The 13,339-nt window shown below is 46.6% G+C and overlaps 1 protein-coding gene across 1 annotated transcript in view; it reads left to right on the top strand.

The window, feature by feature from the left end:
- GPI (glucose-6-phosphate isomerase) overlaps positions 1 to 13,339 on the top strand; it is a 36,157-nt gene that overhangs the window by 5,501 nt on the left and 17,317 nt on the right. Inside the window, exons 4-8 of the mRNA XM_015411090.1 lie at positions 428 to 547; positions 3,723 to 3,806; positions 3,905 to 4,051; positions 8,330 to 8,401; positions 13,138 to 13,182. Of these exons, the coding sequence (XP_015266576.1) occupies positions 428 to 547; positions 3,723 to 3,806; positions 3,905 to 4,051; positions 8,330 to 8,401; positions 13,138 to 13,182 (468 nt within the window). The remainder of the gene's footprint in view (positions 1 to 427; positions 548 to 3,722; positions 3,807 to 3,904; positions 4,052 to 8,329; positions 8,402 to 13,137; positions 13,183 to 13,339) is intronic.

Below are 13,339 nucleotides of genomic sequence, written 5' to 3'. Positions count from 1 at the left end.
GCATGGAACACTGTTGCCTTCCCACCGAAGTGGTACCTATTTATCTACTTGCAATGTCTTGCTTTTGAACTGCTAGGTTGGCAGGAGCTGGGACCAGAGACGGGAGCTCACTCCATCATGCGGCATTCGGGTCTTGAACTGCTGAACTACCGACCTTCCGGTCTGCAGTTCAGCATCTTACTCTTAACCACTTGAGCCTATCAAACCAGGATCCGAATTTAGTAGTCCACCCCCAGGCTACAGAAACTCTGGTTTCATGACCTTCTGTTGCAGCAGTCCAGGATTCAAGCGACTACGAGCTGTATCCTGATGGTGCAGACTTACCATAGCTTTGCCTGCCTTCCTGTCATTTTGAGAAGTTGGTTTTTGCCAGAGCAGTTTGCTTCAAACCCTTCCTAATTGTCCCACAACTTCTTCTGGTTTTCAGAACAGAGCTGTGCTTCACATCGCCCTGCGGAATCGCTCGAACACCCCAATCTTGGTTGAAGGCAAAGATGTCATCCCAGAAGTGAACAAAGTCTTGGAGAAGATGAAGGGTTTCTGCCAGGTAGAAACATTTGTCAGATACGATTGCTATTTGTAGCTTCCCCCTGGTAGAATAGAGTGTTTTTATAGCTAATATTTGTCCTTTGGGGGAGTTCATCTGCGTTCCGCAATGTTCCCTGCCCTGTTGTTCTCCTAGTACCTCAGTCTTGTTGCTGTAGGATTAAGAGCGCAACCTGCAGAGCGAGATTCTGTTGCATGTCTATCCCTGCAGGTAATGTTTTCCGCCTCCTGCACTTTTCTTTGCCCAAAGCATTGGCAGCAAACTCCTGAAAGTAGTGATGGATCCAACCATGCAGTTAAGAAAACTTTAGGTAATTTAAGGGCTTTTATGCCTTTTGAGCAAGGGAAACCTTTACCTTTTAAAGAGGGGTAGCAAGTTTTGCTGATTCCTCCCTCCCACTGCAGCCCACTTAGATCCCTGAAGTTTTGCTCCAGGGCGTCAATAAATCTTCAGGAACAACATAGTGACGGATCTGCACGGGAAGGAGGGGAATAAGCAAAAACTGCTGCCCCTTCTTAAGAAAACTGAAGGGCTGGATCCAGACCTCTGACTTGTTCCTTGAGCTGGGAAGATCTTCTGTGCAAACACTGTTGGAAGGAATAGAAGCTGCACAGCTGAGCCCAGGTTGAGAACAGATGTACAGCTATGGGCCAACTATGATGAGGCTGTGGTTCAGTGGTAGAGCATCTGCTCAGCATGCAGAAGTTCCCAGGTTCAATCCCTCACTTTTCCTATTCAAAGAATCAGGGAGCAGGTGATGTGAGATATCCTTATCTGTGCCCCTGGGGAGCCGTTGCCAGTCAGAGTAGACATTGCTGGCCTTGACTGACCAGTGGCCTGACTGTTGAAGGCAGCTTCATGTGACCAGGGGAGGGACAAGCTTGGAACAGCTCTTTCTTTTCTCTGTGGTCCAGGTGCAAGACCAAACACAGTTTGCTGATGTGTGTTACGTCAGCAGACATCACTGTCAAACAGTGTCACGTGTGAATGAGCAAGCACTGGTCATATGCCGTCGACAGAGGCTTTTCTTTGGAGCCTATTTACATGTTCAGCTATGAGGCATCTTGTCTGCATGAGGAATTGTCAAATGTGGGGAGCGACCTGGAAGCATTTGACATAAGGTGATGTGCTTGCAGTGATTCTCAAACAAGGGAGGAATGGGGACTTTCCAAACGGGGAATGAAGCAGGGGACAAGGTGATTGGGTGGGGGCGGGAGTGTTCCTTGCACCTAGGAAATTAGTTGGTGGTGAATTCTAGCCCAGCCTGACATGCTAATGGTAGGAGGAGGGGGAGCGTATTCAGACACACAGTCCTCCCTGTTTGTTGTATCTAGAGCAGAGGTGTCAAACTCATTTGTTACGAGGGCCGGACCTGACATAAATTTCACTTTGTTGGGTCGGGACATGTGTGCCATAAAATGTAATGCCGGGTACCAGAGACAGAAACTGTATAAAGGACAGCAGCTGGTAAGCTCCGAGTTGGTGTGTCCTCACTACAAGGCCCCCTGGGGTGGGAGGGGGTGTAGAGGAAAACCCACATAGGCGGTCTGCAGCAGTGCAGTGCTGGGCAGATACTCCCACAATGTTTGACAGCTGCAGGCGAGGTTGTTCTGCCGTGCTGAAGCCATAATGGAGGGGCTCCGCCCACTCCTCCCAGCCCTCCCTCCCTTGCATCAGTTGCTTGCGGGCTGCATAAGAGCCCTGGATGGGCTGGATCCGGCCCCCGGGCCTTATGTTTGACACCCCTGATCTAGAGTCTGGGGGGGGTGGATTCCCCCCCCCGGGACTGAAAGGCATAACTGCCCAGTGACCATTCATAACATGGATTGGATTGGTGTAAACCCATCTTCCTGGCTGCCCCCTGGAGAATGACTGGTGCTAATTGCAGTGACCCCGGCAGGGAGGACAAAAACTGAATGTGTAAACCCATCTTCCTGGCTGCCCCCTGATGACTGGTGCTAATTGCAGTGACAGGGAGGACAAAAACTGAAAGGACAATAGACTTGTGGGTCACAGTAGATGAGAGGAGAGGTGAAGCAGCAGCGGGGAGCTGAGGCTGTGGGTGTCCCTTGGAGGGGGAGGGGGTGTTTGACTACCACACAAAGATGGTTCTGCATGAAATTGCGTGCTTCTGTGCACAGCTGTTCTCCTTGACATTTTTTTGGGGGGGGAGCAGGGCTGATTTGCTTTTTATTTAATGACACAGAAGCGCTACAGTTTCCCGTCAAATTATCTTCAACCTCCAGAGAGTCAGGAACCCCGCTGTTCTTGTGAATGGCCCCCCCTAAAAAAAATTCTTGGTGTTTATACTGGCGTCCTAAGTAGAGTTGCATTGTTCTAAGCACATTGACCCCAATGAACTTAAAAGGTTGTAACTCTGTCTAAGATTGCACTGTTGGTGTTCAGCATGCCCTGCAACATTTCTATTGGGTAGTTCAGCATTATCTGCATTGGGGGGGGGGAGCTTGTCTAACTCCACCTGGTGAGTTCATATAAGGGATTGAGAGTTTGAGTCAGGAACTTGCTGGCTCACTGCTCAGGCTCTTAACCAGCCTTGCCACTTGCTTCCTTGGCCCTGACCACATTACTGGAGTGACAGGCAGGGAAAACCCAAGGAAGCAGCTCCGGCACCCCTGCTGAAGAACTGTGATTTGGTCCTTGCTTACGAACCTTTTTTCCTTCTGCTAGGGATATAATACAGGAGAAGACAGTAATTGTTATAGCTGTGCTGGTTCAAAGACAAAATCCATAAACAAACCACAGTCCACGCTGTACCTTTTATTAGTACCAGCCAAAATGGCACAAAACTTGTGTCTGAGGTTTTGAGAACAGGGCCTTCTCGACAGTGGCTCCCAGCCTTGGGCTCTAATTGGGTGCCTTTAGTGGTGGCCCTCAAAGAGATGGTCATATTGATCACTGTGTCCCGCCTTTATGCTAGTGATATTCAAGAGATTCTTTGATGCCTCCATGTCTTTCCTTCTGTGTTTCTACAGTTCATGTTGGGCTTACGAGCTGTTCGGTTACAAGAAAAGATCTTGACATGGTTGTTGTTTTGTTTTGCAGAGTTCCCAGTTCTTCTTAGCGGGTTTCGAAATATTAGCTACAAGCATCAGTTTGCCAATGGCCAGTTTTATTTTTTATCTTTTTTGGGTAACAATTTTTCTCTTGTGTGCAGAAAGTTCGCAGTGGTGACTGGAAAGGCTATACTGGAAAAGCCATGACCGATGTGGTCAACGTTGGGATTGGAGGATCAGATTTGGTGAGTTGTCCAGTTTGTGTTTTTTAACTTTGCTGCACGGGGAAAGCAGCTGAAGGCAAGAAACCTTGCAAGTAATCGGGATTTTGACTTCTCTGTAGGGCCCCCTCATGGTGACCGAAGCTCTGAAGCCCTATTCCAAGGGAGGTCCCCGGGTTTGGTTTGTCTCGAACATCGATGGTACCCACATGGCCAAAACTTTGGCTGAACTGAATCCGGAGACGACACTCTTCATTATCGCCTCCAAGGTATTTTCTGGTTTGGGGGAGTGCGGTGTGGGTTTTCATCCTTCCTCAGAAGCTCACGTAAAATCCAGTTCTGGGTACAAAGACGCTGTGTGTGCACGTATGCCCTGTGAGTCAGAAAGGAAGCATCCCTTTTTTACTTTCAGCCATTCCCAAAGAGTGTGCCAAGATGCACTAATGCGACATGAGAGAATGGCTAATGGGCTGCAAGGGGAACAAAGGCTTCTGTCAGCCCACAACGAACCGGCAGAGGAAGCCCTTCGCCGTGCCTTGGCATGGGTGCCTGCACTGACTTTGTGTCCTCCGAGGGCAGTGGGCAATTGTCTCTCTGCCGGGGGATATGATTGGATCATTCCAGGGCACACAAGTTGCCAGGACATTCTGCTCATAGAACCTGTGGGGCATCTCTGCAAGTTGCCACTCTGGGCGTGCACCTTACCACTGTGTGTGAGCAGCAAGGGTGGAACCCCAGGAGAAAGTAACACATTTAAGCCCAAAATAAGATTCCTTTGTGCTCTGAAAGTAAGCCTGGGGGCACCCTTCCCTAATTAGGTGGTAAGAAGTTATGGTGATGCCAGCCACATGCCTATGCAGATATGCTGGTGCAAAAGGAAGAACTTTAATAGAGCTATTATTATACCTGTTATACGGAAGGCATCCTGGTAGGTGACTCCTGTTGCATTTCCTCCTTCAGCACAACTTCTGTTTGTTCTAAAATGAATTGGGGGGGGGGAATTGAATGCATGGCTTTTAGAAACCAAAATGAGGAGCAGCCCCTCACGTCGAGTAACACGCCTGTTCTGTTGCGTCTTCTTGGAAGGGCTGTGTAGATGGTTGGATCCTGCCTGTGTTGTACTGGTGAAAGAGGGGCTCCCCTTTGACCAACCATAAAGGCTATGCTGGGGGTCATGGGACCTGTGTGGATAAAAGCCATGTTAGGTTGTAGTCAGGAGGTGAATCAGTTGCGACTGAGTGAAAAAAGCTGGCTGGGTCCAGCCCAAGGATATAGAAACTGTAGCCATTAAGATGCGTCCAGCGATGAAGCATATGACACACAATATCTGACTTCAAGCTGTATGTAAGACTGCATCGTCTTCCTTGCAATACAAAACGTGCAGTGTGTTGCCCTGACCTGAATAGCCCAGGCAAGCCAGATCTCAGAAGCTAAGCAGGGCCGACCCCGGCAAGTGCTTGAAAGGGCGACCTCCAAGGAATGCCAGGGCCGGGATGCAGGGGCAGCTAATATCAAAGCCACCTCTGAAACTTCCTTGCCCCAGTAGAGGTCGCCAGAAGTCACCATGACTTCCAGGCTCACAAGCACACGCACACAAAATATTCCCTCCAAAAAAAGGTGCAGTGTGTTTTATTGATAAATCGTCATGGGGGCGGGTGAAGGGCACCATCTTGAGGTTAACCTAGTTCTTCCATTGCTACTCCTGCGGAATGGTAGGCATGGGCAATTTATGAGGCCATCTTCATGGTCTTGTCCTTTGCAAGACAGTAACTGTAACTCCCAAGATAGGTAAATGGTGACCCTATAAATTAAGCTTGTTATTCCAGTTTGGTCCTTGCATTTGCTAAATACCTTCATTATGCTGTATGCAGATTTGCTGCTTTCCCTCCACCTGTATGTATGGACTGGCAACTTGCCAGTTTGGTGTAGTGGTTAAGTGTGCGAACTCTAATCTGGGAGAACCGGGTTTGATTCCCCACTTCTCCACTTGCACCTGGCTGGATGACCTTGGGCAAGCCGTAGCTCTGATAAGAGCTGTTCTTGAAAAAGAGCAGTTTCTGTCAAGAGCTCTCTCAACCCCACCTACCTCACAGGGTGTCTGTTGTGGGGAGGGGAAGGGAAAGGAGTTTGTAAGCCGCTCTGAGACACCTTTGGGTAGTGAAGGGTGGGGTATAAATCCAACCTCTTCTTCTTCTTCTCTTCCATTTCAATGTATCTGAAGAAGTGTGCCTTGAATAAAACTTTGTTGGTCTTAAAGTTGCCCCTGGACTCGAACTTTGTTCTGCAACTCCCAAGGACACTTTTCCTAAGGCAACCAGGCCTCAGTGCAGAGGCCCACCAGGTCCGATTCATGGTATAGAAGAAAGGTGGAGGATTGGCTTGGAGGGCGCCAGGGGAGACCTTACCCATAAGATTTGCTTATTGAACATGTCCAGCTAAAAAAAAGCCTTGGTGGAATCAAGGTCTAGTCAGATGCCACTGCAAGCTTTTGCTTGTCTTCTCTTTGATTTGGATTCAGTGGCACTTATTAAGCAGGCACTTATTTGGGAAGGAGGACCAATGTGAAGTTAAGCTGAACTTTTGGCAGGTCTCATGGTTTGTACAGCAAATGCTATCCTGGGGAAGGATCCTTTTTTAACTCTAGGCACTGAAGGCTCTAACAAGTGGTTAGGCGAGTGTTCCCTTGTCTTGCAAGCAGCAGACAAGGGCTTCGGGTGCTGGAGTCTGAAGGGGACCTCAGAGAGCCACTGGCATTGTGTGTGTGAATAAACTGGGGAGTTCAAGCCCTTCTGCCTGAAAGGCTGAAATTCCCGCTAGGAAGAGTAGCATTTCTCAGTTCTCATTTGCTCAGCTGTCGTTGGGATAATTGGGTCGATTTGGAAAGGGATGAATGGCATTCCTAAGAGTTTGCTTTATAAACCGGCCTTTTGTTTTAATGAAATCAGGTTTTGGAGGTGGAGAGAGTTGGGGTGGACGTGATGGTTGGTCCTCACAGCTGTGTTTTTCATGGATGAATGAACTCCAATGGGTGAGGCAGGATCCTGACCAGACTGCATGACTGGCCATATTTATGCTTTTCATAAAGCAAGCATCTTTTTATTTGTTTGTTTTGGTGCTAATGAGCAATGGAATTGTCCGAACATCAACAGGAACAAAGAGGCCCATGTTCCAATATAAAGCGGTCATTGGCTTGGGTTGGTTGGATGTCCTGGCAAAGCGAAAATTATTGATCTTAAAAAGGGGTACAGTCCACTGAGGGGTTGCCAGCACACACCTCCCTTGTAATGAATGGGCTTGTGTCATCTCAATGGATTGCACACTGAAATCTTTTATGCCGAACCATGACCAGTTTTCTTTGGAGATCAGAGCCATCCAAAAATGCCGCACTCACTTTCCAAGCCTTCAGGGTCTTGTCTTTTAATGACCTTGTTTTCTCATTATTACTACCACAAAACCTAACCCTAACTCCTTTTCACTGTTATGCATCATTTTATCAATACTATGACAGTACCATGAACAACTGCAGGGGTAACCTTGGCTGTTATTACCCCAACAAAAAGCTAACCTCTAACCCTAGCCTAATTTCTTCTCCCCAATTTCTCATAATTTCATTATTGCTTTTTCAAAATGTTCTGCTGAATTTTAGTATTGGAGCCAGTGTAGAAAGCAGCTGGATAAGAAACAGATTAATTCAGCAACTCTGAATGGTGTAAATCCTTCCTTCCTTCAATGGTTTATTGGCCATATTGGCTTTATTGGCCATAGCCCTAAGCCTAACCACAATAATTTTTAATCTCCCTTTTCCCTTCTAAGTCCACTCTATACGTACAATGGCGTAAATTAAATACGTTTTCATATAAATGAGCAATGGCATGTAAACGTTTTCATATAAATGAGCAATGGCATGTTGGCATGCATGTTTATGTTTTGACATTCTACAGTGTGGTGTAGTGGTTAGTGTCAGACTTGGATTTGGGGGAGTCCAGGTTTGAATCCCCACTCTGCCATGGAGGCTTACTGAGTGACCTTGGGCCAGTCACACATTCTCTGACTACCTCACAATGTTGTTATGAGGATAAAATGGAGGAGAGGAGAAAAATATAAACTGATTCTGGGATCCCCTTTGGGGAGAAAGGCAGGGTATAGGAAATGAATTGTGCACTATTGCCAGGAGACACTATAATATTTTTTTTGTAAACACAGGGTGATGGTGAAATTTCTGGGTACCAGGACAGCCTAGCAACTGGGATTTGTTGAGTCTTGTTCTGTGTCCCCCATTATGTGGTTCCAGGATTACCTTTTGGGAAGTCCCTTCCTCCCTTTTTAGCACCATGCAGGGCCTGGAGTCTTGTGGCGGGGAAGACCTTCATTGTACTGTGTTTCCAAAGAAAATTCCCTTTCCAGTGACTTTGCCCCCCCCCCCAAAAAAGTCATCGGGGTGTCGATCCCTGTGACTTGGACCTGAAGCATTTTGTGTTCCCTTGTGTATTGTGTATGTGGCTTGACTATGTCTTTTTTTTATTTTTAACCTGTCCCCTGGCATGCAGACTTTCACCACCCAGGAAACCATCACCAACGCAGAAACTGCCAAAGAATGGTTCCTCCATGCTGCGAACGATGTAAGTGTCCTTGTGCGCATCTTTAAACTTATTTGCTCAGCTCCAAAGCCCACAACAGGGAGTCTCCTGCCTGCTTGCAATAAAGACATTACCACCAACATGGCTGTAAACATTTTTTTGGGGGGGGGGTGCCCACTGCCCACCTTTTTGAAAGAGGTCCCTGCCCAGTCTTTTTTGAGTAAACTCAGAGGCCAGGTTCTGGACCCTCCTGTCAAGAGGACGGTTATCCAGTTCTGCACTGTGAGCCTTTCAAAGCCCCCAATTCTATTTGTGAATGAAGTCTGCTATCAATGCAGCTGAGGAGAGCTTCAGTTCAGACTGGTGTCTGGTATATGGCTGAATCCCCCCTCCCCCCTTTTAGGCCATGCTGTGGTAACTCAGCCACACTCACACACCCAACCGTGATTTGCAGGTCACAAATTATATAACCTCTGGAATGCATGTTTCTTCCTCTAAAGTATATTTCTCACTCTCAGCCTTGCCCACGTGCCTGAACACAGTGCTAATGTTCCCTGGAATCTCTCTGAACTATGGTTTGCAAATGCACTTCAAAACATGGTTTCCCATTCCACAGAGCCCTGGCTAACATTGATTCATGCATAGCATGAAACCATGCATCAGGTGGATGAAGGAAGGGAGGGTGGAAATTCACTCTGGAAGGAATTTGTATTTCCTAAGACCCTCCTTGGTTGGTTGGGTTTTTTAATGCTTGCAAGGAGCCACCATTACATTTGAACCAAGCCTCAGACTACGTAGAGGACTATGGAGATCTGGGCCTTGGAATGTTACAGAGCCGGTTATGCTAGACGGAAACGTGAGACGCTGGCTGGCTTTTGAGTGCCCCAGAGACTTGGCAACTCCCCTTGCACTTTGAAACCTGGTTATCTTTGCAGTGGGGGCCGGTCGCACCAATGGCAGATGCCTGAACTATGAATAGATGGCCTTAAGTGGAGGCCTTCATTAAGTCTTCACGGAAAGATGCTATTTGCCTGCTGTTCTTTCAGCTCTCTAACGTTACCAAGAGACAGTGCAGAATTGCCAAATCGATGGAGTCGGAAAGCGTTGTTTGCCTCAGCTGGTAGATATCCGTTGCTGAATGCAGGAGGGCGGAGTCATAATGGGGTGTTCCCACTTGCTCCTCCCAGGCATTCTTTTCCTCTCCTCTCCCGTCCCCCATGTAAATATAAGGAGTGCCCTAAAGTTAGAGCCTGGTACAATTAGGTCTATCAGTTCTTGCACCTGTAATCCTATGGCCGAACTTGATGAGATGTTTTTAAGGAGATGAATGTTCATGTGTGTCCCCTCCCCCTCAGGCAAATAACACACCCCTGGAACCATTTCATGGAGAGAGGCTGAAGTCCCACCCCCTTGCCCCATGCTTTTGATCTGAATAAGGCTCCTGCAGTGTTTTGGAAATTAATGGCCGAGGAGCATGAGAGTGGGGCTGACTAACCCAACTTGTTAATTTATTTGTTTATTTATTAAATTCAGTTTCTCCCCTGAAAACAGGTTGTGCCTCTGCCTTGGGTGGGTGGGGGGGAGGCAAGAGACAGGAGTGCCAGGCAGATGAAACCGTTGCTGCCCTCAGCCAAACGTTTGGTGGAATATGTCTGCCTTACAGTCCCTACAGAATTGCATTAAGTCCCACAGGGCACGGATGTTATTCAGCAGGGAGTTCCATCAGGTTGGGGCCAGGGTGGAGAACGCCCTGGTCGAGGGCAGCTGGATGTCTCTCAGGCCAGGGATCACTAGTAGGTTCTTATCTACCGAGAGCAGTGCTCTTCGGGGGCTATACCAGGAGAGGCAATCCCCAAGATATGTGGGCCCCAGACCCTTAAGGTACTTAAAGGTTAACACCAAATCCTAGAACTTGATCCAATACTCCACCTGGAACCAGTGCAGCTTGCACAGCACAGGTTGAATGTGTGCTGTTTGCAGGGTCTCATTAAGGGACCCATGCCATTCTGGACCAGTTGGACTTTCCAAGTCAGTCTGAAGGGTAGCCCTAAGTAGAGCAAGTTTACAGTAGTCCAGCTTGGAAGTGACCACTTTATAGATTACTGTGGCTAGATCAGAATGGGACAGGTAGGGGGCCAGTTGCCTGACCTGGCACAGCTGGAAGAATGCCAGTTTGGCAACTCTCTCTCATGTGTCAACTCTGGCATTCTTTTTTTTAATAAGCTTTATTAATTTTTTAAGGTTATACGGGAGTAGGGAAGAGAAAGGAAACAAAGAAAGTCTTCTGCATACAAATCTTTTCCACTTATCATTTCAAATTACCAAAAGATAGACTGAATTTCTAAGAGTTCATAAAGGCTTCTTCATATCATTTTAAGAGTTCATATCCTATTATCAGAATACTTGTATCTTTATGTTTCTTTTTTATCCAGTCATAAAAAGGAGTCCATAGTCCAAAGAAATCTTCTTCCATTTGCCCTCTTAGCATCAAAGTCAATTTAACTTTTAAATTTAACAATTTAACCATTTCCACACTTTCCATAATCTTCACTATTAAGTCTTGTTCCGAAGGTATTGTTGAAAGTTTTCAAAGGGTCGCAAATAAGATTCTAGCTGCTGTTACTACATGGATTACAAAGTATCTTTGATTTTTGTCAAAATCATCTGGTATACAATTCAGTAAAAACAATTCTGGTCGAAAAGGTATTGAGATCTGCGGAACTGTCTGTATAAATGTATGCACCGTAATCCAGAATTTACGTACAATTTCACATGTCTACCACATGTGATAAAATGTACCTACATGCTTTTTACACTACTAGCAACTATGTGGCATGTTTTTATACATTTTAACTAACCTATCTGGTGTTAAATACCATCTGTAAAACATACAAATTCTCTTTAATTGCAACCAATTCAGTCACTTTCACATTCACTTTCCACAGTTTACTCCACTGTGCAAGATCAATATTATAACCTAAATTTTGCATCCATTTAATCATGCAGTCTTTAACCACTTCATCTTCCATTTTCATTTGCATTAAAATATATACATTTTCTTAATCACCTTGAAGAGAGAGAGGTTGATAATTCTTAATTTCTTTTGGGACCGTTTCTTCTTTGTGAATCAATGAGATAGTTGCTTCCATCCAAGATTTAGGTAGAACCCCCTCTTGTATGACTGTCATGGTCATATTCTTATATGGTAAAAGGATAATATCCTCTGGTGCTTTATAATATTCTTCAAGTATCCCATCCAGGCCCAGAGCTTTCCCCATGTTTTGCTTTTGTATAGCTTCCGTAATCTCCATTATCATGATGGGATCATTAAGATATCTCCTGTTCTCTTTGGATAATATAGGAAGATCCTGCTTTTGTAGATATTGTTTTTGCTTTTCCCTTGGAAAAGCAATCTTTGGCCATAATTCACAGTTCAAAGCAGAGAAGTTGCAGGTAGAATAAAGTTTCAAGTCTAAGAATCCACGCTGTTAGTTCCGGACCACACAGCTTGCGGCCATACATTATGGCGTCCACTCCCACTGGAGCAAAGGGTTCTCTTCAGAGCACTCAACTCTTGGATGCTACCGAGAGAAGTGCCCCCGAAAAGGCAGCCCCAAGCTTCAGGTACCTCCTATGAGTATCCCTTTAAGGTCTGGCAGTTTCCAGACCGCCCAGAACGGGGTGGCTCAGCACGTCTTCGGAAGAGTTCTCCCAAGATGCTGCTGAAGGCACCACAGCAAACCGGAAGCTCCCCAACTCTGGCATTCTTAATGCTTTTGCACAGTGAGATTAGTGGCCTGATTTTTTGGGGGGGAGGCGACAAGGGACCTTCTTGCAAATGATACAAATGCCCCCATCTGGAGCTGGTCATGGAACTGCTGCAATCACATGTCCACTGTGTTCTGTGCATACTCCCAGAGATTCAGCCACATTTCTCCATGACTTTAGATAATACAGAGTTTGGTTGCATGGAGCCCTGACTTGGATGAAGATCGGCAGGGGGGTAAAGCACTCTGGTTTCACTATAACTAGTATTGAAATGGGTTGGGGGGAGGTCATGCTTTGCACAAGGAGGTTGGTGAGGCCCAGCACAGCTGGACAGCACTTGTATGAGCTATGCTCTGAAAAGTTCCCCAGAATCCTTTGGATTGCACAGGCAGTCCTTGCAATCTGCACCAGTCTGTAGTTGTAGAAATACCACAAATACAGGATTGGGCGGGGGTGGCAGTCAGGGCTTTCAGAGTGCCCATATACTTCCAAGCATCATCTCTATGCCCTCTTCTGCCGATTGGCTGTTTCAAGTGTCCTGAAGCTCTCCTGTCTTCTTCCCTTGCTGCTCCTTTTGCTTGCAACCCCCTCCTAGAATACTCACCTGGTTCCACTTCTCCCTCCAGCTCCTAGCTCAAAACCTCCTCCTTCCAGAAAGGCTTTTTTTGGGGGGGGGGCAGTAAGGTCTGTCTGTGTGCGTTTATCCTTGTAATTACTCCCCCTCCTCATAAATTTGGTCTGTAAGCTCTTCTGCAGAGGATTGATCTTTTATTCTGGGAGGAGGGGGGCAATGCAGCAGAAGCGAATGGGATTCGGCATGTCTGCGAATATTCCCCATCACAGTCTCTTCCTTTTCTGATCTGTCTTCTTGCCTGGGCTCTCTCTGCTTGAGGCCTCTTTCCACAGAATGAAGTCAACAAGTGACAACTTGCAGTTCAGAATGTCTTGCAAAGTGGTCATTGTATTTCCTAACCATCTCTCTCTCTCTCTCTCTCTCTCTTTTTTTTAAGCCTTCTGCTGTGGCGAAGCACTTTGTTGCCTTGTCTACCAACGGCGTAAGTATCTAGCTTTTGCAAGCGGGTTAATTTCATCTTAGGGACTGAGCTGTAAAGGGGTGGTGGAAATGAAGAGATTCTCCGCACTTCTTAAAGACACTGCTGGGGTAATAGTTTCAGAGAGCTGTGGCAAACTTGGGGGGGGGGTGTCTTAGGT

Source organism: Gekko japonicus, unplaced genomic scaffold, assembly GCF_001447785.1.
Source record: "Gekko japonicus isolate JY-2015 unplaced genomic scaffold, Gekko_japonicus_V1.1 scaffold711, whole genome shotgun sequence".
NCBI lineage: Eukaryota > Metazoa > Chordata > Lepidosauria > Squamata > Gekkonidae > Gekko > Gekko japonicus.
Note: the sequence above shows the minus strand (reverse complement) of the source record. Positions and strands in the feature narration are given on the sequence as shown.